Genomic DNA, 24,103 nt, shown 5'->3' on the forward strand with positions numbered 1-24,103 from the left:
CTCGAGGAATTTTGTCCTTAGCGTCGAATCCCCGGTCCCGGCATCCTCCGCCACGCCATCGAACATGCTGGAATCAAGTCTCGACATCGTGCGCCACGGACGACTACCGACCATGCAACTGTGCTTGCTCCGACTGGTGCCCGTTTGCCTCTGCCAGTGCTTCTTGTCCGCCTCATCTTGACTCATACCAGCCATCTCGCCATGTTCGATTGCTCGATATTGCCTTTGGCGAGCTTCGTCCGATCAGCTTCGCTTGCCTCGGCTGACGTACTTGTTATTCGGACCCGTCAATCAGATCTGGCATCGCACTCTAACACGCAGCACTCTGCCATCTTTTGGCTAGAAATTTGTCATATCAATTGGCTTTGTAAAACGAGAGTCGCAGAGGACAGAGCAGCATGCTATCAAGCGGCAGCATCCTGTACGCCTGCAATGCATTAGTCCCTGATGCTATTACTATAATGCTCCATTGGGCCATGTGCCCGATTCAATCCCAATACGCCGTAGATTGTAACCCTGTTCGTGTCTATTCATTATTTCATTTCCACTGCAGGAAACATCATTCTCAGCTTGACCTGTAGGTCAATCTCGAATATGCCTTCCTCACACGCAGCCCACAGTCTCCGACCGTCGTGGCTGATGGCTAGGCCTGCCGTTCTAACTCCTATGGTAGCTTCACGACCTGATCTGCGCAGCAGCATCTCGTAGCCATCATGGAAAGCTGTAGGACGAGTTGATGTGAAGCCTCGGAGCGAGGTAAGTGTGTCATACAAGCTCTGTGCTGCATCTGTTCCACTTTCAAACTCACGTCTGAGCCCGCGAAGGCGCTCGCGCTGCGAAGCCATTCGGCGAAATTGGTCCGTACGCACCATAGCCTCTCGCTCGCGTGACTGTCGAGTACTGGCGTCTATTGATCGTGATGATTCAAAAAGAGGTCCCCGTGCTAGACTCATTGCGTTGGAGATCGTACGCCATGGATTGTCCTCGTCAGTATCGGTGCTGGTTGTTGCGGCTCTCGTTGCATGTGGCGGTATGGTCGCAGCTGTGCTCGTCAGAGTGGGAACTCCTCCTGCGCCAGAACGACGAATGGCAGTTCCGCGATCGGTGTTGGTTCCAGAAGCAGTCTCGCGCTCTCTATCACGAAGCAGTAGGTATTCTTGTATCGAATGAAGAGGTGGCAATGTGTTGTCGAGTATAGTGCGCTGTCTCTCGCGGGTCTCTGTCGAGTCGCGCTGTGATGTTCGTGATAGTTCCGGGAAAGCTGCATAGGGGTCGTTGTGGTTGACTAGAACATCGCTGAATGGGCGAGGTGTTTCGGTAGATCGAGAGATTGCCGAAGAGCGACTGTCGGTGTGGCCACTGAAAAGGCTGGCACTAGTGTAGTTGATTGAGCGAGGAACGCTGCCCTGCGTACGAGCTTCTTCGCGTTGTCTAGTCGTACGAAGTGCTTCAAGAATCTGTTGTTCCTGAGCTGTGAGACCTCGAGGGTCGTCTGTAGGTGTGGCTGTTGTATCACGCGAGGTCGGAAACATCGCACGAGCACGATCCAGGCTTTGGTATCGTTCACGTTCCCTGGCTTGGAGAAATTCGGTAGCAAAGTTGCCCTGTTCAGCAGGATCTCGTGCCTCGCGGTAGCGGTTCAAGATTTCCTGCTGCAGATCGTCGAAACGATCACCCTCGACCGCGTCTTCGGCCACAATCTCCTCAAGCTCGATCTTCTTCAACCCCTCTTCATCCAGCTTTAGCTCTATCACCTGCTTGGTCTTCAACCCCGTACGTAGGTCGCCAATGCAAATTCGACCTTGGTCCTCGGCCCAGATCAGGAGATCCCAAGGCTCAGGCGAGAAGAGCATGGATCTGACAGCACCTGGGTGGAGAGCAGCGACAATGTTGGGTCTTGTTGATGGGATGGTTGCGATAATAGCGTCTTCTGCATCCTCGGCAGCGCATTGCGCAAACATAACCATATCAAAGACGGTGATGTATCCGCCTTCCGAGCCCAAAGCTGCAAGGCTACCGTTGGGCGACCACGCGGTAGTAAAGTAGCCAGGCTGGGCTGTCGGGTCACCTGCGCGAAGATGGACAATGTTTGCTAGATCCCAGGTAACGTTGCTCATGTTCAGGCGGTTGTGAGGTTTTGGGATTTGTGGAGGAGATTGTGATAGAGTCCTTGTGAAGAAGAAGGCCTGATTTGAATCGCCGACAGCAACGAGAGTAGTCCCATCTGGAGAGATTGAAGCATGGTTCATTGGAAAAGGCAGATCCAAAACAACTGTCTCCAGAGCCTGAGGCAGTGAGTAGACACGCACAGTCTTGTCATTGTTGGTCAGCACGGCGACGACATCGTAGAGGTGGCTCTCCTCGTCGTGGATCTGGTGGATGGATATGGAGTTGACAATCTCTTCGCCTATTCGTTCAAGCTTAACGTTGGCAGCTCTGGGCGAGCCTCTCTGTGGTTGCCAATAGTCGAATGGCAGCGGCGCGTCCACGTCGACGGAGCGGATGGGCGACGAGCCCTCGAGCTTGATTGCGGCAAAATGACCATCTTCTTCACCTCCAATACAAATCCAGCCAAAGCCAGAGGCGGTACATCGTGCCTCGAAGGGCAGGGTGGCAATGTATTTGCGTTTTCGAGAGACGGTGTTTAGGAAGTAGACTTCGTTTCCGCTTGCGTAGTAGATGGCGTCCTTGTCAGGCGATGAAATGTAGTGTCGTAATTGCCAGTGTCTAACACAACCCTATCAGATCCAAATCTTGCATGTATGCTTCACACCCACTCACGATACAGGGATCTTTGCTGGGTAGAAGGTCTTCTCGGGGTATGCCAGGCGATCGGTATCAGGATATCTACGCACCAGTCAGCTTCGGAGCGTGGGACATCCTGTAGATGGTCGCGGATCACTGACGGTATGCTGTCGATGGCCATGCTGTTACTTTGTCGATGTCAAAGAAAGAGACGAGAATTTAGGAATCATAGGTAGGCAAGCATCATTCGACTTGGTCGATTCCAGCTTCCACTCACTTGGCCATGACAATGGAAAGACGCGGGGCTTTGATGACGCACGTCCAACTTTCACAAAACACCTTCCTTCTCACATGCTTCACCTCCGCATGACCTACTGATCACTTCACTCGCCCGGGACAGCATCCGCCGTCTTGAAAATGCTACTTTGCGTGGTATCACTCTTCAAAACTCCATGCAAAAGATTCGGCGAGGTTCACGACACCGCCTCGCGAGAGTCCCAGTCATCGATAACGACGTACTAACGAATGCCCGGGCATCAAACGATGGGCATGATCGTTCTTGAAAGTCTGTGGCTTCGCCTTTGTCTACTTGGATCTTTACACTCACATGCAAGTACACTACGCAACTCGAAGCCTCAATATTGAAATAAAACGGCTCAACTGTTTCCAGGAGCTTGTCGAATTCATGAATCCATGCTACTAACGCCTATTTGCCTGATATCGGGTAACATGCTGATCAAACAAAAGTCCTCCCAAATTGTCCCAGTCCGGAACACCAATGCCATAATTCAATGCTGCGTATCTCGTGGCGGTGAACGCCTCATCCAGCGACTTCCCGGGCAATCAAAGACGTTCTAGTCCTTTGCGACTACGGACGGCTCGTTGTTCGGATAGTCAGGCTTGAACTTTCTTGACGACCTGCTCAACCGCAGAGAAGAGAACGTGGTTGGGCTCGAGGCCAGTGATCTTCTCGGTGGCTTCGCTGGAAGAGTTCTCCTTGAGGATCTTGGCCAGTTCGAAGGACTCATCATCACCTTCGACGTTCTGGAAGCGGAGACACATCTCAATGCCACCAAGGAGGGCGTCGTACTTGGCTCCCATCTCAGCAAGATGAGCAGCGGGGCCAATGAAACGCTCGTTGCGTGACAGTTTGCGAAGAGGAGCACGGCCAACACGCTCGACGTTGTCCTTCAGGACAGGGTTCGAGATGCGCTTGATGATCTTCTCAACGTACTCGTTCTGGTCCTCCTCGGTGATCTCGTGCTTGTTGACAATAAGGTGAGCAGTCTCCTTCAATGTGTTTCGTACAATCTCGTTCAACTCCTTGTCTTGCAACACCTCGTGAACGTACTCCTTGCCGCGGTTGTAACCGAAGTAAGCAGCAGTGGCGTGACCAGTGTTGACAGTGAAGAGCTTGCGCTCGATGAAAGGGCAAAGGTCATCAACGAAGTGGACACCCTCAATTGCTGGAGGGTCCGAGGGCAGGAAAGGCTCACTTTCAACACACCACTCGTAAAACTTCTCGATCTTGACGTTCAGGCCAGCACCCTCATCCTGCATGGGGACGATGCGGTCAATAGCGCTGTTGGCGAAACGAGCCTTCTCCTTGAGATTTGACTTCGTCGAGTCCGAGAGCTTCTCCTCGATAAACTTGCGAAGGGTGTCGGTGGCTCCAATGGCGTTCTCGCAGGCGATGACGGCCATCGGTGACTCCTTTTCGCGCTTCTCGATACCCTTGGCAATGACAGGAGCGATGAACTTGAGGATGTTGGGACCGACAGCGCAGGTGACAACGTCAGCAGTCGCGATCTCGTCGATGACATCCTGCTCGTGGGTCTTGCTGTTGATAGCGCGGAAGTTGTCGATTGTCTTTGACTTGGTCTCTGATGTGCCGACTTCTGTTACGGTGTATGACTTGTTCTGTTGCAGGGAGTTGATAATGGCGTCCATGACATCGACGAAGACGACTTCATATCCGGACTTGTGCAAGAATTCGGCGACGAAACCGCGACCGATGTTACCGCCACCAAAGTGGATTGCCTTCATGTTGGACATTTTGTATGTTGATATGGGAGAAGGGGACGAAGAAGCTGCGAGTCGATGTTAGCTGGCTCCTGGTTGGATATGGCTCTCCGGCGGCTCGAGGACAAAGAAAGCTTTGTTGGAAAGCATCGTCGACGATGACGACAGTGATGATCCATGAGTGCGTCAGGAATAAGGTTTGTTAACTTACCTTTATAATGCGGCTGTATGGCTGTAAGGCTGTATGAGGGTTGGTGGTGATAGGCTTCAGTCCTGTAGGCATAAGGTCAGCACTGTGGTGGGGTATCGCGGAGCAGTGGGGGGGGCATATAACACGAACCTAAGCTGTGTATTGGCTTTGACGAAGAGAGTATTGGAGGAGAGCGAGAAAGTTTTTTGCTATAAGGGAGGTATGGGAAATATGGAAAAGGTCGAGGGATAGCATACTATTTAACACTTTGAGACAGGATAATGCCTCGTTGCTCTAAATACTGGCAAGCGCCCACCCGCACCTTTCCTGATGCCCCCCGCACTTGCCAGCGTATGACGGCAGCGAAGTCGTCACTCCTGTTTTGGTTGTCTGCCCAGTCTGACGATGAGGCTGGAGGGGCCGTGCTCGAGGCACTTGTCACCACGGCGGGCGCTCGCGGAAAATCACATGCTAACCAGATCGAGCGGTTATCACGCCGCGGTTTGGCAGGCCCGATCGTGGGTGACCACCACACTTTGCGGCATGTGTCGCGGTAAGATCTTGTGCCTCTCTATTACACGTGTTCCACGACATGCGATAATTGAATATGCAAAAGGAACGCTGATGACTATTACGTATTATTCTGCTACTACTTGAGCTCTGCAAGCAAATCATTAGACTGTGCTATCAAAACGTTCCGTGGTTTGGGTATCTCTGTTTTTCCGTTTCGCTCCTTCGATCCCCGATTGCCTGTTCCTGATTATCCGTCGACCCGAGGTCCAAAACCCGAACCCTATGTGACGCAACTATACGCGAATCGACAGGAGACCGCGCTGACTTTTCCCAACAAGAGACGACGGTTTCTGTATCTTGTACAGGTACAGCCGCGGCCAAGACTGTGCGAATCAGCGAATGATTGCGATCAGCTCATTAGGCATGTATGGCCTGCTGAACATGAGGGTATGTCGCAACCATCTTTGCATAGAGCTCAGGATGTTCAGTTATCATCACTTGCGGATCGAAGGCAGCGGCTACAAAGATGGTATCGATGCCACTGCTGATCGGGGTCGTGAAGATGTTGGCGATTTGCAGGCCAATCAAGAACGCAAATGCGACCACAACGGGTGTATACTCGCCGTTACTGTTGTATGCAGGCGATGTGAAGATCAGGTACAGATAGGCCAAAAGGGCGCACAGGTAAGCGATGGCCGTAGCACCTTGAGTCAGTACGGGTCCAATCAAGCACTGTAGTCACATTTATCAGCGCACAGCCCACAAGACTACTAGTCGGATAAAGTCTTACCTCGTTGACCAGTGCATCAATTCCGCGGTCTTTGATCAGACTAGTTGTGATTGTTGTCAGCCGAGCACCGCCCCGTATAGATTAGTTACTTACGTCCAAGTGGCCTTGGCAGCGGGGATGTAGCCCTTTCCATAGAGCGCGATATAACTGAAAGCGTATCTCTGTTGTTTCGTGAGCTGTCTGGAACTTTCGAATAATTGCGCATCGGGTGTTGTTTCCACTTACGTTGATGAACTGAACAGCCCAGTCCAAGATACCGATGAGACATTGGAGGACACAGAGCGCAATGTTAGCAACGAAGTTTCCAGAATTTGCTTCTTGCTGTCGCGCAATACTGCATGCTTGTCTGAGCATGTTGATGATTGCGACGACCAAGCTCCCAAGACTTATACTTCCGAAGCTGTAGGTCAAAGAACGACGGGCAGCCCCACGGGTAATGTTCTTGGGAGGGTTGTTAGAGCAGAAGTACCACGAGCCATAGACTCCTGAGATGATGACATGAATCGTGTTCTTCAGGAACTCGGAGATCCAATACATCGCGAACGTGATGAAGACGAGCAGACCAATAACTTTGGCACTCGAACAGCCACCGGCGCCTGTGGAGCATGCGGGATTTGCACCTGGTTCGTACTTCACATACACTGCAACCAACGTGACCGAGAACCATGCGCCGAGGGCAGTCGCAAGCACACCACCGACGAGCGACACAATGTAGACGTGTCCGAACTTCTTGGAGACATCGATGCTAATATGTGTTAGCATCCGACACTTTTCTCAATCGAACGATGAGAGAGACTCAGTAAGCATACCTTGTTTGCAGCATGACAACGCTGAAGGGGATTCTTGGGATCCATGAGATGAAGCAGACGACTGTGAAGATCGAGAAGATGAGGAAGACGATTCCACCCGAATAGTACTTTCTTGACAACATGTAGATGGCTGTTGCGAAACCTGCGATAATGTGGATGATGCCAGTAATCCAGATAAATTGCTGCTACACGTCAGCATACGACTTCGAGCAATGTGCCTCAAGTACTGGTGTCTATAACGTATGAGCAGAATTAAGAAATTCTTCCCAGATCTCTGCCGCATATCGCACGGCGCATGTTTCCAAGAGGTTGATCGCACAGGAACATTTCATACCTTGGTAAAAGCACGAGCTAACCAGATGTAGGCATAGCTGAGAACCATGGCCATTGCCAGGCAGAAGACGAAGAGGACGATCGTGTTGGTATCAAGACCAAAATCGTTTTTACTGTCGTAGATACCGCCGCCATTGAATCCCTTGGTTGCAGCTGATATGCTGGGTCAGCGTCTTGCCGATCGAAATTGTTTTGGCGCATTGCGCATCACATACCATAACCTTGAAGAGCAATACCAGACACAACAACATATCCAGCAGCAACAGCGAGGAAGAGAAGACCGGCCCACCAATCGTTCCACTTAGGCTTATCTATCTTGAAAGCCTGTTCGAAGGTGGGCTTGTTGTCGTAGCCATTCATCTCAGGACGAGGGTTGAAGTTTTGACCATAATTGGGAGGAGGCTGCGAGTAACCCTGGCCGTTCTGGTACGGCTCCTGGTAGTTCTGCTGTTGAAAGTTCTGCTGCTGGTAGTGCTGTTGACCGTTCTGGTTGTAGGCCTGCTGAGGTTGCATAGGATAGTCCTTCTGGCGATCGCCATCCGGCATCTGATAGTAGCTGTTTGCTTCACCGCCGGCCATGGTAAAAGCGGTTTTGTCGAAGGTTCGGCAGAGAAATGGGTTTGCGCAAAGCAAGAAATGAGGTTGCGACAAGAAGTGAATGTTTTTGTATTCCTTTGCTAGCTCACAGAAACGCCAGAAACGCCAGAAACGCGGGTCAAAGCTTGGTTTGGTGACGTCCAATAAAGTCACCAAGAACACCAAGCGCTCGAAACAGCGAGGTGATCGTCGCAGCAAGGAACGGCTGATATCTGCTTAGTCTGCAACTGGCATGTAGACATGTACATACGCACGCAAGCAAATTCATGTATGTTTCTGCCCTCGATCTTTTTCATCTTTGTTGGCCCTGAGCTCTTCTAGGCCTGGCTGTACGGGCTGAAAGCTCAAAGGCGTTTGCGCCATGCATATTTAAGATTAGAGATTAGCTCATATCGGCGAGGCTGATCTTCATCACGCGAAGCAACAACCAAACTCCTTCCAAGGAGCATTCAGCTATGGTGCTCCAAGTCATATACCTGCGAAGCAGCACAAGTGTCGCGAAAGACACATGGACGAAGAAAGTCCTTCATGTCAACACGGTAGGAGGCTGATGATATGATTTTCACGGGACTCAAGCCGAAAGCATATGTGCGCATAGGCCATATCACAGTCCCATCACAGATATTCACCATGTAGAAGTCCACGACGAGGTCCAACATGCTAGAAACCACATACACGACAGAGCAGACTCTCTGAGGTCTATGTTGAATTTTGATGAGCTACATACATGCTCGTGTTGTTCAATTGTAGCTTGAGTGGGCTGTACATAGCGTATTAACATGGTACAGGGTCATACTAACGGCGAGCCGACATGATCATTTGAGGCTTCTTAAGCCATGCCTACAAGACCACGGATGATATTTACCAACGGAGGGACGCTGGTAAACGCCACTAGAATTGTGCCCAACAATCCCATACTCAAACTCGAAAAAGCCGCTGCTCGAGGATCTGTGGTCAGTAGTAGTGCTGTCGCTACTGCAGAAGAATTAGCGCCCAGAGTAATGCCGCGCGTAATGTAATCATCTGAGCAGTGTGTCAGCTAAAGTGATCCGAAAGACTTGACTTTGCAGCAGATAATTACCTTTCGGAATTCTCAGTATGTTCAGTCCTACTGGCCCAACAATGACTCCAGCAATACCACTGAAGATGCACAATGGCGCAATAGTGAATGGATCACCACCCAAGTTCTTTGTAGCTGGTGTCGCAAGCGCGAGCGTCAGACTTCGAGATGCAAAGGCGAGACCGCGCGGCGCAGAAATCCCAATGTGATAACAGAATACCGGATATGCGAACAGTGATCCGATGGCGACGACCACATTGGGTATGATGATAGTCATGAACCGAGCCTTGAGCTCGTTCCGATATCTGTACATGGGAAGGCTCAGAGCCACGATGCTGACGTCTAGAACGCTGCCAAACATATCGCCCGCTCCTGGTGGTTCCAAACCTTGTTCGTTATCCCACAGCTGTGTATACTTTGTGTTTGTTGTATATGCTCTCAACCCATCTTTGAGGGTGTCTCGACGGATCAGTGCAAGGACCCAGATACCGAGAATCGTTAATGCTGAAGAGATGAGCACAGGATGCAGATACGTCTTGTACCTAGGTGGCAGGCGCAAAGCGGCGAAATAGAAAACGACATTGAGAGACAGCTGAACCGGCATAGCGTAACCAGCTCCATAGTAGATGGGAATGCCGACAAAGAAGAATGACGCTCCATAAGTCAGCATGTCGAAGTTCACACTCACAAAAGCAGCCCAACGCTGAGCTCGGGTCAGAGGTGCAGTGTTGTGTCGGACTGAGGCGGTGACTCTAGAGTTTACTGATGTGTTGTCGGCAACAGGGGGCCCGCCCGTACCTGTAACAGAGTCGGGATTTTTGGCTCTGGAGGGCGCCTGTATATCAGCGAGTCCATTCGGAGGAGAGGGCGTTGACGAGTCGTTCGGGCCAGCCTGGTTTGAAAGCGACTGGATAGAGGGCACTTCACTGGCATTTGATTCATGCCTCGTCTGCGTCAACGGGATATTGTCGTCCTGGTGCCCAAGTTCTTCAGCTCGCTCTGTCATGGCACGTTTGGATGTGCCGAGGAGGAGCTGAAGACCTCGAACCATGTATGCTGTGAAAGCGAAAACCACAACATATCCAATGACTGCATGAAGTCAGAGATGTCTTACACAGAGGGCCCTGGGAGTACTGACCGAAGACGGCTACGATCTTAGCGACCTCAATGCCGCTTATCGAGGGACTAAGAGGTAATGTGACGAATGCGGGGCAGAAGAAGATATTGATGTATCTCAGAGCAAATCCGCACTGCTGTATATGAGAACTAGGGAACTGGAACATCTTTCGGATGGTACGCTTACCGGAATCTCAATCACGTTGACTATCTGCTTAGTCCTTTTGTCACCAAGCATACCTTGGAAAGCGACCAAAATCAGAAACAGGCCTATCATACAGGCCACAGAAGCCGGGAATGACACAGAGCTCAAAGAGATCAGAGAGTGGACACCAAAGCAGACTGCGAGAATACAGGTCAGACCAAAAGGCACATAGAGCCAAGCTGTTACGGCGCGTTCCCAAGAAGATTTTGCGACCTTGGACCAGGGTCAGCAACGGAAAGAAGTCGAGCATTGCGGCGCCGTGGTAGCTTACAAGCGCTGCAGCCTGTCCAGCATCATCGACAAGAGCTGTAAGCTGTTTGAAGTTCATAGCTCGAGAATCCGCAATCACAATTATAGCAGGAACCCATCTGGAGTGCACAGGTTTAAAAGGTTACGACGCCGATGACTGCGAAGGCCGCTGTCGGATCATGACGGGGAGCGCTGCCGGCTCTTGCACCACGGACGTTCCACTCTCGGTAGCCCTTGCGATATGGCAGAAGGAAGGCGACTAGATAAGACTTTTGTATACTTCGGAACGGTCTGTCTATTTGTAGCAGCAAGGATCGAGAAGTATCAGGCTCAGTAAAGAATAGGAGCAAAGTTAGAGCAAGTTGGCTGGAAAGTCGCAGGCGGCGTTAGACCCTTTCACGCAGGGGCCCAAGACTCTCCAGTCAACTAACTGCCTTTGACACTTGCTCTCCCACAACAGAGCCCCTTGTGTGATTTCTCCCTGTTGTTCACGTCACCATGGCGCTTGCTACCAAGACCGAATCGCAGAAGATATTCGAGAAGCTGAAGCAGAAGCAAGCCAACAAGGTAAGCAGTGTGCCGGCAAAGACTCCACGTGTGCCACAATATTGACGGCATACAGATCTGCTTCGATTGCGGCGCCAAAAATCCCACCTGGTCGTCAGTTCCCTTTGGCATCTATCTCTGTCTGGACTGTTCGGCACATCACAGAAACCTCGGCGTGCACATCTCCTTCGTCCGCTCCACCAACCTCGACAGTGCGTAACCCGACCCTCCACACAGCCCCACTCATACTAACACCACTCGGCCAGTCTGGCAATGGGAGCAGCTTCGTACCTTCAAGGTCGGCGGTAATGAATCGGCCACAAAGTACTTTCAGAGTCATGGCGGATCCGCCGCTCTAGCCAGCAAGGATCCCAAGACGAAATACACCTCCAACGCCGCCAACAAATACAAGGAAGAGCTGACACGGAGGTGTCAGGCTGATGCTAAGCTGTAAGGAGCTTGTAGCATACGTTGTGCGGCACGAGTTGACAGATACCAGATACCCCGAAGAGGTTGTCATTGTCGACCTCGCCGACGATGCCGGCGCAAGCGGCACAAGCACCCCTGCAGCTGATGATGACGACTTCTTCTCATCCTGGGACAAGCCGACTATCAAGCGTCCCAGCAACCCGCCATCCCGTACTGGCACACCAGGCATCAATCGCACCAACTCTCCCTTCCTCAATACCCCGGCGAACGGAGCAGCGCGACCAAAGTCTCCCCTGACCGCCGACGCTGCAGCTGCTGCGCCTGCCACTGCTCGTGCAATTCCCGCATCAGCAGCTCGTAAGACAGCTACGGGTGGCGCTGCGCCCCGTAAGGCTAATATCCTGGGCGCAAAGAAGAAGCTTGGAGCAAAGAAGGTTGACCCGGCCGCTCTTGATTTCGACGCAGCGGAGCGTAAGGCTCGTGAGGAAGCTGAGAGGATCGCCAAACTGGGTTATGACCCCGAAGCAGAAGCCGCTCCCGCAGAGGCCAAGATCGCGTCTGCACAACCAGATTCAAACTCGAGCATAGCGAGTCCGCAGCCTGTGAACCCTCGATCTGGTGCTGATTTCGGCGCAACTGGAAAAGCCAAAGAGAAGGAACAAGTTGATATGGAGAAACTGGGCATGAGTGTTCGCAAGCTTGGATTTGGTCAGGTCGGCGGTGGAGCTCCCGCCGCCGCAGCGCCCAAGAAGATGGGCTTCGGCTCGACTACGAGGGCAACAGAAGGTAAGAACTCACACGAATGGATACAATCGACCAAGCTTATATTGTGCCTTAGACGATTCAGAGAAGTACGCTCGCCAGAAGTTTGGAACACAAAAGGGCATTTCATCAGACGAATTCTTTGGCAGAGGCACTTTCGACTCGAATTCTCAACAGGAAGCCAAGTCTCGTCTGCAAGGCTTCGAAGGTGCCCAGTCAATCTCATCGAATGCCTACTTCGGACGACCCGAGGATGAGATGCCCGAAGGTGAATACGGAGACATTGAGACGGCAGCCAAGGACTTTGTGCGCAAACTTGGTATCACTGCAGGAGATGATCTCGAAAACCTCACCAGTCTACTAGGAGAAGGCTCTACCAAATTGCAAGGTAAGACATCCGAATTCTATGTTTGATTCAAACAGCGACTAATCGAAGCGGCAGGTGCGATCAGAAACTACCTCAACGGATAGTCCTGATACAATACCGAGAAGAAGGTGATGAATGAGGATAGCACGTAGGAAGAGAGGCACCAAGTTAGCACTTAGGTATCAGATGAAGAATGAAGCGAGTCCATTACCACACTCTAAAAATGGTCAACCTCTGCTAGCCAATGATAGTGATGCAAAACAGTGAATGAGCTGTGAAATGATAATGTTAGTCTATTCGAGCAGACGAACAGAGAAGGGATATGTGCGATGATGTGAAAGACATGGTAAATGTTTGTTTGTAGAACAGTACCCAAGTCTATTAGCCGGCAGAGCAGAGCCGAAGCATGGCGGAGAAGGGTCTGAGCGGGCCGGTTGCGTCATGCTTCCTTCCTCTTTGGAAAATCATTCGCGGCGCAACACGGGCAGAGTGGACATGTTGATCACGACCGACCAACCATGCACTTGACCTCGCCGACGACGTCTGTACAACTTTCGACACCTTGAATCATCTATCATACGCCATGCCTCCGAAAGGATCACGCGTCGTGCACCACGACAACGACTCGAGATCCGACGGCTCGAGTTCAAAGACCAACAACATAGCAAAGAACAAGCGGCCGAATGGCACGAGCAACCTCAGGGATGCAAAGAACGTGAGCGACACGACTGCTGCACAGAACACGACGTCTAGCAATGGAGTGAGTGCTCTCTCAGGCCTCAGCTGCTGTGCCGCGACACGGTGACTAACCTCACGGCGCAGTTCACATGGGGGCAAGAAGATCTGTCTCTACTACAGCAGTACCGCGCCGCACATCGCATGGACACACCATCAGCCTTCAACTCGATACGTAACCAGTTCCTTCTGAGTAATCCTGGCATCGGCAGACAGTCTCCCACCATGGCAAGACGCAAGACAAAGAAAAAGGTGCCCAAAGAACAACTCGCCATGGCAGTGAGGAAGAACTTCAACGACGCTGCCGTCAATGAGATAGACGTCATGGTCGATCTGCTTTACAAAGTCCGCAATCAGGGTACGTCCAATGATAAGTGCTGCATGTGCGCATCCAATGCTGACGCAAATGCTTCCTAGACAAGGCCTTCCGACTTCGATCAGCGCCCACCAAGAACAGCAAGTGAAGAAAGACATGGCGCATCAGACAGCATATGGGAGGAAAACGGCGTCCATTGGGTATACCACACATGACAGAGTGAGTGAACATGGCCAGGCGGCATCATCGTCATCGTCCTCGGGAGTTTGGGAGTCAATTTCTTTTGCTTGTGTAGTAGGTCAAGGGCAAGATAGCGGGACAACAGTAAGTAGTGGTTGCATGTTGACAGCCCTAGCGCGAATACCCAATCATCAATTCTCTGTTTAGACACGATATGAGGCATGTGGATACTTGTGCTTCCCAATGTTTGGCTTGCTGATGTGGATCGAGCTGTAGCAGAAGGGCCCTTTCAGGCAAGGTAGCCTGCACACAAAGTGTCAAGAAGAAAAGTCGGTCGAAGGATTAATCAGACAGCTTCTTGATGTTTGCAAAAGAAAACACAGGCCATCAGGGTTCCCGGTCATAGCGGTGGATGGGATTCTGCAAACATCTCGAAGCTTCCAAGTTTCGGTTTCGGCATCTTCGCTCGCTGCTGACCCGCATGCCAAGGCGACTTGACATGTAGCAAAAGTTTCCCAGCCCTCGACAGACCAGACGGCCAGCACTCGCTGCATTATCCTGCCTCTGTCAATCTCTTCACCACCTCTCGCGCATCGACGCTCGCTCTCCACTACCCCCCTCTCACAAAAGCACAGCCCTGCGCAATCGCCATGAGTCTGGTCGGTCCAGCCTTGCTCCCAAAGGCGGCCAATCCGCTCCGCATCCTCGCCGCATCTAGGCCGACTTGCCAAATCTACCCCGAACGACCGCAGCCTACTGTCCAGTCTAGAGGCTTATACTCTGCTCCGTCACACACCTCTGCTCGTCATGCACCTCGTCAACCTACTCAAGCTCGGGTGAGATTTACAACAAACTTCCACTTGCGATCACTATATACTAACATGTCTCGACTCACAGACATTCCATGCCACCGCTGCGACACTAGCCAAGGACCCGTATGCTACTCTCGGTGTAAACAAATCTGCCTCTACAGGTGAAATCAAGAAGGCCTATTACGGACTGGCCAAGAAATACCACCCTGACACCAACAAGGATGCTGGTGCCAAGGAGAAGTTCGCTGAAGCTCAGGCCGCATATGAGACTCTCTCCGACCCAAAGAAGAAGGAAGCATTTGACACTTACGGCTCGGCTGCCTTCGACCAGAATGGCGGTTTCAATCCGGGAGCCGGCCAAGGAGGCAATCCATTCGCAGGTGGCGGCTTTGGTGGATTCGGAGGCTTCGGTGGTGCTAGTGGTGGAGGTGCTCAGGGCTTTGGAGACATCAACTTCGAAGATCTCTTCAGTGCCTTCGGTGGCGGAAGTGCAAGAAGAGGTCGTGCAAGACCCTCACCATTCCAAGAAGAAATATTGGTCGGCGAGAACATCGAGGTTCAAACAAACATCTCCTTCCTGGACGCAGCAAAGGGCATCACCAAGGACATTCACATCAACCCATTGGTCAAGTGTAAGACTTGCGAAGGAAACGGCTTGAAAAAGGGCCACTCGAGGACAAATTGCGCCAGCTGTGATGGAACTGGTACGAGGGTACATTTCATGCAGGGAGGCTTCCAGATGGCAAGCACTTGCGGAGCGTGTGGTGGTCAAGGAAAGACCATGCCCAAGAACGGCGCTTGCGGAAGCTGCAAGGGCGAGGGTGCGCTCCGTGAGAAGAGAACCGTATCAGTCGACATTCCAGGAGGTATCGAAGATGGCATGAGAATGCGTGTATCACAAGAGGGAGACTTCCCGCCGACAGGCCAGGCTGCCAACCCCAAAGCAAGAACATCGAATGGCGATCTATACGTCTTTGTACGAGTGGCACCGGACCCAAAGTTCAGCCGTAATGGATCAGACGTGCTCTACACAGCATCAATACCACTCACGACGGCCATTCTTGGAGGAGAGATACCCATTCCAACCCTGGATGGAGAAGTCAAAGTCAAGGTCGCGACCGGTACGGCAACTGGCGACCGCATCACGCTCTCTGGAATGGGCATGAGAAAACTAAACAGCCGACGTGGTAACAATGGAGATCTCAGAGTCGAGTACAAGGTGCAGATGCCCAAGTATCTCAGTGTCAACCAGAGGACGATCGTCGAGATGCTCGCCGATGAAATGGGCGACAAGAATGCCAAGCGCGTGATGAACCTTGGAAAGATGGCGGAAGATGCCAAAAAGGATGCGACGACGAGCGAGGAAGATTCACACAAGAATGAGGGATTCCTCAAGTCTGCATGGCATAGGCTTACACACCAGCACGACAAGGACAAGGAAGACGCTAGCAAGCAGGAGGCAGACGACAAGAAGAAGAACGGAACGAGTTGAAGGGGATGAGGGGACGGATTGTAAGACAAGTTGTACATTATTGTATATTATAGCGACCTTGTTGGAATATTGGAGCAAGAGCGATAGTCCTGCTGGAATGTGACTTGGGCCGCAAGGATGGAAATGCATGATGTGTATAGACGAAATGATTATAGACTCTCCTCTTCATGAGTGATGTGGGACAATATATGTTGAAGTGGTTGGGTATGATCAGGGTATGGCAGATGTGTCAGATTGATGTTCGCGCGGGAAGCTTGGAGGCGGGATGATGACGATCGGGCACTTGTCGTGATCGAGGCGTGTTTCTTGTGATCGATTAGCCATGCAGCTGCATCTCTTGCACACTCGAGTACATAATTGGGCCGTTTGACCTCTGTCGATTGCACAGGCAAGGAAGCGAAGTACAAAAAGGCAGGAGCCAGCAGCGAACATCTGGCAACGGCAACAACAGCAGCAGCAACAACAACAACGGCAAGAGCGATCGACGACCCCACCCGCGTGGCCATGCTATAGCGGCCAGCTCCAGGCACCCAAGACAAGCACCACGACATGATGCAGACACCGATGCTGTCATGCCCGCTCAAGGCAACAAACGAGATAGACTGGATTGCTCCGCTCAAGCAATATATCCGCAACACCTATGGCGACGACCCCGAGCGATACGCCGACGAATGCGCCGCGCTCAACCGGCTGCGCCAGGACATGCGAGGTGCCGGCAAGGACAGTGCCGCTGGACGCGATCTACTCTACCGCTACTATGGGCAGCTGGAGCTGTTGGATCTGCGCTTCCCCGTCGACGAGAACCACATCAAGATCTCCTTTACCTGGTCCGTCAAACTACAAGCCTCTCCCCAACCTATCTCTCTACCTTACTGACCCCACCGCCCCCGCAGGTTCGATGCATTCACCCACAAACCCACTGCTCAGTACTCGCTCGCCTACGAAAAGGCCTCCATCATCTTCAACATCTCCGCCGTCCTCTCCTGCCATGCCGCCCTTCAGGATCGCAATCAGGAGACGATGCTCAAAGTTGCCTACCACTCGTTCCAGGCTTCGGCCGGCATGTTCACATACATCAACGAGAACTTTCTGCATGCTCCCTCGACCGACCTGAGCAGAGATACCGTCAAGACACTCATTGCCATCATGTTGGCTCAAGGCCAGGAAGTCTTCCTCGAGAAGCAAATGGTCGATGGCAAGAAGGCCGGTCTCATGGCCAAGCTTGCTAGTCAAGCTGCCTTTCTGTACACTCAGGCTCTGGAGGGCGTACAAGAGAATGTCGCCAAGGCCATCTTCGAGCGTGTCTGGCTGCTCGTTGTACAATTCAAGACCCACTACATGACCTCGCTTGCCCACTACTACCAGGCTCTCGCAGATGACGACGCAAACTCCCACGGTATTGCCATCTCTCGTCTAGAGATTGCCATGACACTCGCTCGAGAGGCCACTAAAGTCGCAAATTCTTTCCCCTCATCTATTCCTGCCGCTTCAAATCTGGCTGGAGACACTGCATCGATCCTCGCAAACATGGCCAAGACCCATTTGGCTGCATGCGACGAAAAGCTGCAGCAGTTCAACAAGGACAACGACTTTATCTACCATCAACCAACTCCCCCCGAGGCTGCACTTCCAGCAATTCCCAAGCTTCCTGCTGCTAAACCAATTCCTGTGAGCGAGCTGTACCAGGGCCAAGACATTCACCGCATTGTTGGTCCAGATATCTTTCAGAAAATTGTTCCCATGGCTGTCACAGAGTCTGCTAGTATGTACGACGAAGAGAAGGCTAAGCTCGTCCGCGCAGAGAGCGAACGCGTAGAAATCGCAAACGACGAGATGGCTGCTTCCCTGGATTACCTCAAGCTGCCGAATAGTCTAAATATTCTCAAGGGAGGATTGGATCAAGACATGGCTGTCGACTCGGACTTCCGCAAATGGTGTGAGGACTTTGTGGGCCACGCCCCTTTCGCCGATGCCTTCGAGCAACTCAACTCTAGCAAAGCTAGTATTCATGGTACTCTTGATCAGTGTCAGAAGATTTTGGACATGGAAGAAAGTGTTTGTGAAAAGATGAGAAACAAGTATGGTGCTGAGTGGACTCAACAACCTAGCTCTCGCCTCACCTCGACCCTGCGAAGCGACATCCGCAACTACCGTGGCGCCGTCGAAGAGGCGAGCATGAGCGACGTGCAGCTTTACAGCACTTTCAGACAGCACGAGTCGGACATGGAGGAGATGCGCTCAGCGGGCGAGACCGACGAGGCTGATGTACTTTATCAACGAGCTATGATCAAGGTTGGCGCCGCGAGAAAAACAGGCGCTGAGCGTCCAGCGGCGGAAGGAAATCTGATTGATGATATTGAAGATGATGACAAGGCGAGCGTGTCTGAACAGATCGCCGCTGTTGAGGACCTGCTGAAGAAGTTGACATTGATCAAGAGAGAGCGTGAGAAGGTTCTCAAAGACTTGAAGGAAAAGGTTTGTACACCGGTGACTTGCGAGTTTGGCGACACGCTAACCATGGGACCAGGTTCACAACGACGACATCTCGAGCGTGTTGATCTTGAACAAGAAGGCAATGTCGCAGGAAAATCAACTCTTCAAAACCGAGCTTGAGAAATTCCGACCCCATCAACAACGTCTATTGCAAGCTCAACACAAGCAGCATAGCTTGATGAAGGAGTTGACTCGTACCTACAGTGATCTGTTATCTGACAAGCGAGTGCGTCAAGAGCAGAACAAGTACGAGGCCTTCTCGCGCCAACGTAGCACGGTGATGTCAAAGTACAAGAAGGTACACCAAGCACTCATGGATTTGCGCGCAGGCCTTGAGCGTGCCAGGAACTTTTACTCAGAGATGAAAGATACCGTCGACAGCCTGTATAAGAATGTTGATGGCTTTGTTGGTAACCGCAAGGCGGAGGGAAGTCAACTTCTCAACCAGATTGAGAGTGGCAAGACCGCCTCGGGAGCCAGTGGCGCAGATCGCGAACAGCAGCGTCTTAAGGAAATGATGGATCGCATGTCTATGAACCCTTCATCATCGCCGCATCAACAGCAGCAACCGCAGCCTCCCGCAAGACCATTGCAACAACAACAGCATTCTTATAACAACTACAACCCAGCAGCCTCACCACCCGTCACCCCAGGCTATGGCATGCAACCCACCCCCTCGCCATACATGCACCAACAAAATTATGGCCAACAGCAACCTCAACATCAACAGCCTCAGCAGCAAACCTACCAACAGCAACAGCAGCCCCAGCAACCTCAAAGCTATAGTTACAACCCGACCTCTTATGGTATGCCAAACTCGCCGCCCGCAGCCCAACCGCAATACTTTTCTCCGCCACCAAATCAGAATCAGAACCATAACCAGTATGGCCAGCCTCATGCTCAGATGGGCCAACAGCAGAATATGCTGCCTCATGGTTATGTGCCTCCACCTCCACCACCTGGTCCTCCGCCCCACCAGCAGCAGCAGGGATATGGTCAACAGCCTCATCAAGGTTACGGTCAACAGCAACAGCAGCAACAGCAACAAGGGCAAGCAGATCCTTGGGCAGGGCTTGGCGCTTGGAAATGAGGTGAGGTTGTCATGATGCGAAGAACGGGAGTGGATTCAGATGGGGAATGACGGGAGCTGAAACAGAGTGAAGCTTGAACTGTATACATCGAGACGCAATATCAAAAAAGCCTGTTCCAGAGAAACCATTAAACTTCCAGTCACCCTTGCCATGATACGCGGAAACATACTCCTTTGTTTTTTGGTATTCGCATGCGAAACATCATCATCATCACCATCATCACCATCAACTACCACATTATCGTCTTCATTATTATCGTCCTCATCATTATCGTCCTTATCATCAATCTTGCTATGGACATAAGCGACGGTCTGGAGAAGATGCGAGCGATTGAAGGAGAGACGAATGTTATCCATCGTCAAATATCCCATCTGAAGCTTAGATTGAAAAATCTATTTACATGACAAAAAAAAAAGCTCAAGAATGTTCAATAATGAGAGATCGACATGGTGTACGAAGAGTAAAATTGGAAGGTAAGGGAGACAGACGCCAGCGCCACTCCCCCATGTAGATTTGCGAAAACTGAACAGTTCGTGATTTGAGAGCCTGCGATGTACGAGCTTGTTCGTCCAAGTGCTCATATATCGATACAAACTTGCCCCTTCTTCACATGAAGAATTGCCGGAGAATGTCAGTCTGGAGAACGATATCCGAGCCCAGGAATCCCGCTTCGAGTTTATCATCCTGAGCCCACGCCCAGTGTAAAAGCTGTGTAGTGCGTAAAATAGTACCAGGACCCGCTCTAGGAGCACAAGAAACAATTGCACTGGTGAAGGTGGTTTGATCAGCTGGTGTGACAGCCCCGATACCCAATAGGAATATTGGCCAGAGGAGAAGTGCAGAAGCACCTTGGAGAAGATTCAGTTGTTGAAAGACTTTGTGACTTTGTCTGGAGATGGCGACGAGATCTGGATCAAAAGGGCCGTTGTTTGGGTTTAGCAGCTTATGTGATAGGAATAGGCAGCCGTAATACCAAGCTTTGGCCGAGAGAAGGTTCTTCATCATAAAAGTGTCTGCGGTGCCGGAAACGACGTCGAAGAGATCTTCCGGTGCTTCCACAGGTGCTCGCCAGTTCATGATTCTTGTTGATAAAGAGATTGCATCGATTAGGTCTCTTCCTTGCAAGGGTAGTCTATCCCTCAGCCAGCATAGTTTGAACGCAATATCGAAGAGAGGAGCACACATGCCTACCCAGGGACACTTACGCCATGTGCGAATCATATCTCGTCGAGGACTTCCGGGTAGACACATGGCTTCGAAGAGTTTCTCGATGTGGTCGTAAGGTAAGGAGGTAAAAGGTTGAAAGAGTCTATTGTGGACTGTGCGGAAGGAGTAGGCTTCGAGGACTAGGAGCTCGTGCATTGAAGATGGGGGTCTGTTCATCATGCTTGCGCGGACCAGATTGTGGGCGCCGTTGAGATGTGCTACTCTCATGTGTGCGGGATCATCGGCTCTAGGGCTCATGGACTGAATTGACATGAGTTAGTGCTCAGACTCGTACAAGATGTGTGGAAATGTCGTACCTCGAAAGTATGCAGCAATAGGGTTGTGGCGACTTTCCATTCTGGGGATGTCAGGCCAGTCACGCTCAAGGCAGTGGCGAGCCCTTGGACTGCTTGCTGATAATGGATAAGCGCTCTTCGAATACCATCTGGTCGTGCTCTTGTCACAAAAGCAGTGCCGCAGCACAACCATGCATGCATGAGTGCTGAGTTCTGTATGCATAATGGCAGACATAGAGACGAAGCCGATTCGTCGAGACTTCCATTGTCCGGCGATATGATGGCATTGTCGAAAGTTGTCGTGATTTGAATCAATTGACTTGATGTCAATTTCCTGTATACGTCAGTGAACATGCTCTGTATATAGACAACTTAATAATAGACAAGCACATACGGTGTCACCTTTTTGACACCCTCGGGAAGCCTGACAGTGATGGCATTCTCTATGTTATCCTGTGGTGACGGCGGTCTCCAGACGTCTTCCCTCGTATTTGAGATCGATTTACCGCGATGACTGATCGGTTCCTTGTCTCGAAGTACCAATGTCGTCTCGGATGGAGAATCAGGGTCTCTCAGCAGAGGCACAGGATTCTGGCCAACATTGAAGTCCGGAACAGGCTGAGGTCTATCATCTTGAGTAACCAACGGCGCCGCATGTGCAGGCCACTCGCAGACAACATTGCCGATACTCTTTCGACAACGAACACAGAAAGGCTTTGCCAAATCACACTTCTTCTTCTTTCTTCGACCTGTAACCGTCAGTGTCAATGCTGTAGATCATTGCCAGCACACATCACGACGAGGGCCCCGCAATTGAGAATCTGATCCGAACAGGCCCGTGGAGTTTGTGACAAAAGGGAAGGCAAAGCACATACACGGTAGACAACCCAGATCCGTACGCGTCCGCTTTGGCTTGATGTCCGCCGCAACCAATCCGCCGGAAGACAGCTCGAAATTAGCAAACATGACACGCTCCCTGACTGTTCAGATCGGGCGCATTGCGGACTGAGGTTCGCCGATATCCAGGATGGTGGGTGCGGATGGGGGGAAAAGGCTAGCGGGGCGGCATGCTCGATCAAGATAAGTGCTGCCAAGATCTCTATACACCTGCGGAGGGAAGTCCGTGGAATCATAGATACATCTTGAACATATGACTGGTTGCTGGGATGGCCTTTGTGAAGGAATGTATTCATCAAGGTACCATCGAGGCAAAGTAATTGTTGATTCCACAGCAAGCACGACGCTTTGACGAGAAATGATTAACCACCAAGGTTAAACAATGAAAAGTTTCATGGCATCAAAGTTAAACGCTTTGTTGAGCTATTCTTACCTCGATACGACGTGTCGTATCACAGCTGTTACCTTTGCATTAGGGCTTATCTTCATCTGAAGAAGTGCCGACATTATCATGTACCATACGGGTGTCAATCATAGTGTCTGATCACATGAAAATCAGTGGGCATACAATTTGATCCTACGAGCTGTATGAGATGATTACCAGTAAGTCGCGCTGTGCTGGACGAAGACAAGTAGCAAGAAATAATGCTCAATGCAACACTTTTGATATCCCTTTACAGCAAATCGTCGATACCACGCTCCGAATCCTTCTTGATCAGATCAACCATACCCTACGGAGTATCAGTATGTCGCGCAGGTCACTTGCATAGAACAATGTACTCACATCGGGGAAAATGGGCTTTCCGTTCTTGTCAAGAACATAGCGGAAGGGCATCTCGGTGCTCTCGTGCTCGTCAACCTTGATTTCTGGGTTGTCGACGTACTTGATGTCCTCGAGCGCGATGCGATCTTGGACCACAATTCTAGTGGTTCGCACTGCTGTGTCTGTAGTCATTTGCACGGGCCCCAAACGGCGTCCTTGGTAGCCCTTCTTTCGGAGCTCGGAGGTACGATCTATCGATGGAATTAACATCAAAACTTTGCGTCCAATCTCAGAGCACACAAACCTCTTGGAGGGTCATCTCCGAGGATACCGCCAAACAGGAAAATGTCAAAGTTGTCACCGTCCTCAGGGCTGAGTTCCTTGGTCGCTGCAGGGTCGAGAAGACAGACGCGATCCTTCTTGTCTGCGTAGATCTCCTCGATACCGCGGTGCTCAACATTCAACTCGGAGACGGCTTTGAGAGATTCGGGTAATTGCAGTTCACGAGGAACAGATGTGAGGTAGAATGAAGATCCCGTAGCTGCGGTTTCCCTAGCAATGCACTTGTACTCGAGAGCAGACCATTGCTCGAGCTCAGGGTCGAGATGCTCGACGATAAAAGTCTTGTTACCGGACATTTTCTATCGCTGATTAGGATTGCCATTGGGTCAGTTTACGTGTCTGAAAACTGATGGAGACTTACGATTCGAAGGTCGGATGCTAGAATTTGCGATTGAGTAAGTACAAAGGATTGGATAAAGAGAGGATATCACTGGTGTAGTGATATTATGAACAATAACTTGGTAAGTGCAGAAGGTTATGGTCAGGACGATTGCGCTTGTGATTTTTCAAAAATTTGGTCTCGAAACCGGGACTGACGTGGAGAATGGTCAAGCATCGTGGGGAAGTACCAATCGAACGCAAGATATATGCTATCCGAAGCCACGATTTATACCAGCCTATCAGATGCGTTGACGACCGAGCGTGTGTCGGACGCTGAAAGCCCTTTGCTCTTTATCTAGTCTTTCAGAATGGGAGCTTGTAGCATCAAGGTGCTGAGCTCTAATACTTGAGCAAGGCACTACGAGC

General features: G+C 51.2%; 13 protein-coding genes across 13 annotated transcripts; 6 read left to right on the top strand and 7 right to left on the bottom strand.

Annotated features, from left to right (window-relative positions):
* Positions 1–24: 24 nt before the first annotated feature.
* Positions 25–487, top strand: AUEXF2481DRAFT_137953 (uncharacterized protein). The gene has a single exon (XM_013493514.1). It carries the CDS (start codon positions 202–204, stop codon positions 439–441), a length of 240 nt encoding a protein of 79 aa, XP_013348968.1. The 5' UTR covers positions 25–201; the 3' UTR covers positions 442–487.
* A 46-nt stretch (positions 488–533) lies between these two features.
* On the bottom strand, positions 534–2,926 carry AUEXF2481DRAFT_396 (uncharacterized protein; the record flags this gene model as incomplete). Its single annotated transcript, XM_013493439.1, has 3 exons — positions 534–2,727; positions 2,782–2,847; positions 2,907–2,926. 3 exons carry the CDS (start codon positions 2,924–2,926, stop codon positions 534–536), a joined length of 2,280 nt encoding a protein of 759 aa, XP_013348893.1.
* A 531-nt stretch (positions 2,927–3,457) lies between these two features.
* On the bottom strand, positions 3,458–5,212 carry AUEXF2481DRAFT_34672 (uncharacterized protein). Its single transcript, XM_013493516.1, has 3 exons — positions 5,108–5,212; positions 4,979–5,040; positions 3,458–4,835 (listed from the first exon to the last, which is right to left on the bottom strand). The coding sequence occupies exon 3, from the start codon at positions 4,798–4,800 to the stop codon at positions 3,640–3,642; it is 1,161 nt and encodes a 386-aa protein (XP_013348970.1). The 5' UTR covers positions 4,801–4,835; positions 4,979–5,040; positions 5,108–5,212; the 3' UTR covers positions 3,458–3,639.
* Positions 5,213–5,572: 360 nt separating this feature from the next.
* AUEXF2481DRAFT_34674 (uncharacterized protein) lies at positions 5,573–8,073 on the bottom strand. The gene is made up of 7 exons (XM_013493518.1): positions 7,618–8,073; positions 7,404–7,555; positions 7,070–7,251; positions 6,486–7,005; positions 6,354–6,421; positions 6,261–6,300; positions 5,573–6,202 (listed from the first exon to the last, which is right to left on the bottom strand). Exons 1-7 carry the CDS (start codon positions 7,979–7,981, stop codon positions 5,888–5,890), a joined length of 1,641 nt encoding a protein of 546 aa, XP_013348972.1. The 5' UTR covers positions 7,982–8,073; the 3' UTR covers positions 5,573–5,887.
* A 717-nt stretch (positions 8,074–8,790) lies between these two features.
* AUEXF2481DRAFT_75545 (uncharacterized protein) lies at positions 8,791–10,716 on the bottom strand. The gene is made up of 5 exons (XM_013493519.1): positions 10,652–10,716; positions 10,363–10,593; positions 10,198–10,309; positions 9,081–10,148; positions 8,791–9,022 (listed from the first exon to the last, which is right to left on the bottom strand). The coding sequence occupies exons 1-5, from the start codon at positions 10,706–10,708 to the stop codon at positions 8,829–8,831; spliced, it is 1,662 nt and encodes a 553-aa protein (XP_013348973.1). The 5' UTR covers positions 10,709–10,716; the 3' UTR covers positions 8,791–8,828.
* A 259-nt stretch (positions 10,717–10,975) lies between these two features.
* AUEXF2481DRAFT_34676 (uncharacterized protein) lies at positions 10,976–12,951 on the top strand. The gene is made up of 6 exons (XM_013493521.1): positions 10,976–11,196; positions 11,252–11,387; positions 11,442–11,625; positions 11,675–12,390; positions 12,443–12,754; positions 12,809–12,951. Exons 1-6 carry the CDS (start codon positions 11,128–11,130, stop codon positions 12,835–12,837), a joined length of 1,446 nt encoding a protein of 481 aa, XP_013348975.1. The 5' UTR covers positions 10,976–11,127; the 3' UTR covers positions 12,838–12,951.
* Positions 12,952–13,165: 214 nt separating this feature from the next.
* AUEXF2481DRAFT_34677 (uncharacterized protein) lies at positions 13,166–14,135 on the top strand. The gene is made up of 2 exons (XM_013493522.1): positions 13,166–13,493; positions 13,556–14,135. Exons 1-2 carry the CDS (start codon positions 13,317–13,319, stop codon positions 13,883–13,885), a joined length of 507 nt encoding a protein of 168 aa, XP_013348976.1. The 5' UTR covers positions 13,166–13,316; the 3' UTR covers positions 13,886–14,135.
* A 479-nt stretch (positions 14,136–14,614) lies between these two features.
* AUEXF2481DRAFT_402 (uncharacterized protein) lies at positions 14,615–16,268 on the top strand (the record flags this gene model as incomplete). Its single annotated transcript, XM_013493445.1, has 2 exons — positions 14,615–14,800; positions 14,862–16,268. 2 exons carry the CDS (start codon positions 14,615–14,617, stop codon positions 16,266–16,268), a joined length of 1,593 nt encoding a protein of 530 aa, XP_013348899.1.
* Positions 16,269–16,342: 74 nt separating this feature from the next.
* Positions 16,343–17,133, bottom strand: AUEXF2481DRAFT_138247 (uncharacterized protein). Its single transcript, XM_013493523.1, has one exon. It carries the CDS (start codon positions 16,817–16,819, stop codon positions 16,418–16,420), a length of 402 nt encoding a protein of 133 aa, XP_013348977.1. The 5' UTR covers positions 16,820–17,133; the 3' UTR covers positions 16,343–16,417.
* On the top strand, positions 16,818–19,851 carry AUEXF2481DRAFT_403 (uncharacterized protein; the record flags this gene model as incomplete). The annotated part of the gene is made up of 3 exons (XM_013493447.1): positions 16,818–17,095; positions 17,162–18,743; positions 18,796–19,851. 3 exons carry the CDS (start codon positions 16,818–16,820, stop codon positions 19,849–19,851), a joined length of 2,916 nt encoding a protein of 971 aa, XP_013348901.1.
* A 96-nt stretch (positions 19,852–19,947) lies between these two features.
* On the top strand, positions 19,948–20,357 carry AUEXF2481DRAFT_138126 (uncharacterized protein). Its single transcript, XM_013493524.1, has one exon. It carries the CDS (start codon positions 20,044–20,046, stop codon positions 20,254–20,256), a length of 213 nt encoding a protein of 70 aa, XP_013348978.1. The 5' UTR covers positions 19,948–20,043; the 3' UTR covers positions 20,257–20,357.
* Positions 20,269–22,610, bottom strand: AUEXF2481DRAFT_34679 (uncharacterized protein). Its single transcript, XM_013493526.1, has 4 exons — positions 22,230–22,610; positions 21,749–22,103; positions 21,376–21,688; positions 20,269–21,319 (listed from the first exon to the last, which is right to left on the bottom strand). Exons 1-4 carry the CDS (start codon positions 22,318–22,320, stop codon positions 20,459–20,461), a joined length of 1,620 nt encoding a protein of 539 aa, XP_013348980.1. The 5' UTR covers positions 22,321–22,610; the 3' UTR covers positions 20,269–20,458.
* A 143-nt stretch (positions 22,611–22,753) lies between these two features.
* Positions 22,754–23,963, bottom strand: AUEXF2481DRAFT_34681 (uncharacterized protein). The gene is made up of 4 exons (XM_013493527.1): positions 23,718–23,963; positions 23,319–23,655; positions 23,036–23,265; positions 22,754–22,982 (listed from the first exon to the last, which is right to left on the bottom strand). Exons 2-4 carry the CDS (start codon positions 23,650–23,652, stop codon positions 22,926–22,928), a joined length of 621 nt encoding a protein of 206 aa, XP_013348981.1. The 5' UTR covers positions 23,653–23,655; positions 23,718–23,963; the 3' UTR covers positions 22,754–22,925.
* Between the last annotated feature and the right edge of the window lie 140 nt (positions 23,964–24,103).

Source organism: Aureobasidium subglaciale (assembly GCF_000721755.1).
Source record: "Aureobasidium subglaciale EXF-2481 unplaced genomic scaffold scaffold_0, whole genome shotgun sequence".
Lineage (NCBI taxonomy): Eukaryota > Fungi > Ascomycota > Dothideomycetes > Dothideales > Saccotheciaceae > Aureobasidium > Aureobasidium subglaciale.

What these genes read in the sequence shown, in the direction of transcription:
- AUEXF2481DRAFT_34677 (XM_013493522.1), top strand. Translation starts at nt 13,317, where the DNA reads ATGCCTCCGAAAGGATCACGCGTCGTGCACCACGACAACGACTCGAGA. An exon ending in ACACGACGTCTAGCAATGGA is followed by an intron (nt 13,494 to 13,555) that starts GTGAGTGCTCTC and finishes CTCACGGCGCAG; the next exon opens with TTCACATGGGGGCAAGAAGA.
- AUEXF2481DRAFT_137953 (XM_013493514.1), top strand. Translation starts at nt 202, where the DNA reads ATGTTCGATTGCTCGATATTGCCTTTGGCGAGCTTCGTCCGATCAGCT.
- AUEXF2481DRAFT_34674 (XM_013493518.1), bottom strand. Translation starts at nt 7,981, where the DNA reads ATGGCCGGCGGTGAAGCAAACAGCTACTATCAGATGCCGGATGGCGAT. An exon ending in TATTGCTCTTCAAGGTTATG is followed by an intron (nt 7,556 to 7,617) that starts GTATGTGATGCG and finishes CCAGCATATCAG; the next exon opens with CTGCAACCAAGGGATTCAAT. An exon ending in GGGCTGTTCAGTTCATCAAC is followed by an intron (nt 6,422 to 6,485) that starts GTAAGTGGAAAC and finishes ACGAAACAACAG; the next exon opens with AGATACGCTTTCAGTTATAT.
- AUEXF2481DRAFT_138247 (XM_013493523.1), bottom strand. Translation starts at nt 16,819, where the DNA reads ATGTCGTGGTGCTTGTCTTGGGTGCCTGGAGCTGGCCGCTATAGCATG.
- AUEXF2481DRAFT_34679 (XM_013493526.1), bottom strand. Translation starts at nt 22,320, where the DNA reads ATGTTTGCTAATTTCGAGCTGTCTTCCGGCGGATTGGTTGCGGCGGAC. An exon ending in GGATCTGGGTTGTCTACCGT is followed by an intron (nt 22,104 to 22,229) that starts GTATGTGCTTTG and finishes TGACGGTTACAG; the next exon opens with GTCGAAGAAAGAAGAAGAAG. An exon ending in GGTGTCAAAAAGGTGACACC is followed by an intron (nt 21,689 to 21,748) that starts GTATGTGCTTGT and finishes TGACGTATACAG; the next exon opens with GAAATTGACATCAAGTCAAT.
- AUEXF2481DRAFT_34676 (XM_013493521.1), top strand. Translation starts at nt 11,128, where the DNA reads ATGGCGCTTGCTACCAAGACCGAATCGCAGAAGATATTCGAGAAGCTG. An exon ending in CCGCTCCACCAACCTCGACA is followed by an intron (nt 11,388 to 11,441) that starts GTGCGTAACCCG and finishes CCACTCGGCCAG; the next exon opens with TCTGGCAATGGGAGCAGCTT. An exon ending in TGTCAGGCTGATGCTAAGCT is followed by an intron (nt 11,626 to 11,674) that starts GTAAGGAGCTTG and finishes GACAGATACCAG; the next exon opens with ATACCCCGAAGAGGTTGTCA.
- AUEXF2481DRAFT_34681 (XM_013493527.1), bottom strand. Translation starts at nt 23,652, where the DNA reads ATGTCCGGTAACAAGACTTTTATCGTCGAGCATCTCGACCCTGAGCTC. An exon ending in CGGAGATGACCCTCCAAGAG is followed by an intron (nt 23,266 to 23,318) that starts GTTTGTGTGCTC and finishes TTCCATCGATAG; the next exon opens with ATCGTACCTCCGAGCTCCGA. An exon ending in GAAAGCCCATTTTCCCCGAT is followed by an intron (nt 22,983 to 23,035) that starts GTGAGTACATTG and finishes GATACTCCGTAG; the next exon opens with GGTATGGTTGATCTGATCAA.
- AUEXF2481DRAFT_34672 (XM_013493516.1), bottom strand. Translation starts at nt 4,800, where the DNA reads ATGTCCAACATGAAGGCAATCCACTTTGGTGGCGGTAACATCGGTCGC.
- AUEXF2481DRAFT_75545 (XM_013493519.1), bottom strand. Translation starts at nt 10,708, where the DNA reads ATGAACTTCAAACAGCTTACAGCTCTTGTCGATGATGCTGGACAGGCT. An exon ending in TCAACGTGATTGAGATTCCG is followed by an intron (nt 10,310 to 10,362) that starts GTAAGCGTACCA and finishes CATATACAGCAG; the next exon opens with TGCGGATTTGCTCTGAGATA. An exon ending in TAAGATCGTAGCCGTCTTCG is followed by an intron (nt 10,149 to 10,197) that starts GTCAGTACTCCC and finishes GACTTCATGCAG; the next exon opens with TCATTGGATATGTTGTGGTT.
- AUEXF2481DRAFT_138126 (XM_013493524.1), top strand. Translation starts at nt 20,044, where the DNA reads ATGCGAAACATCATCATCATCACCATCATCACCATCAACTACCACATT.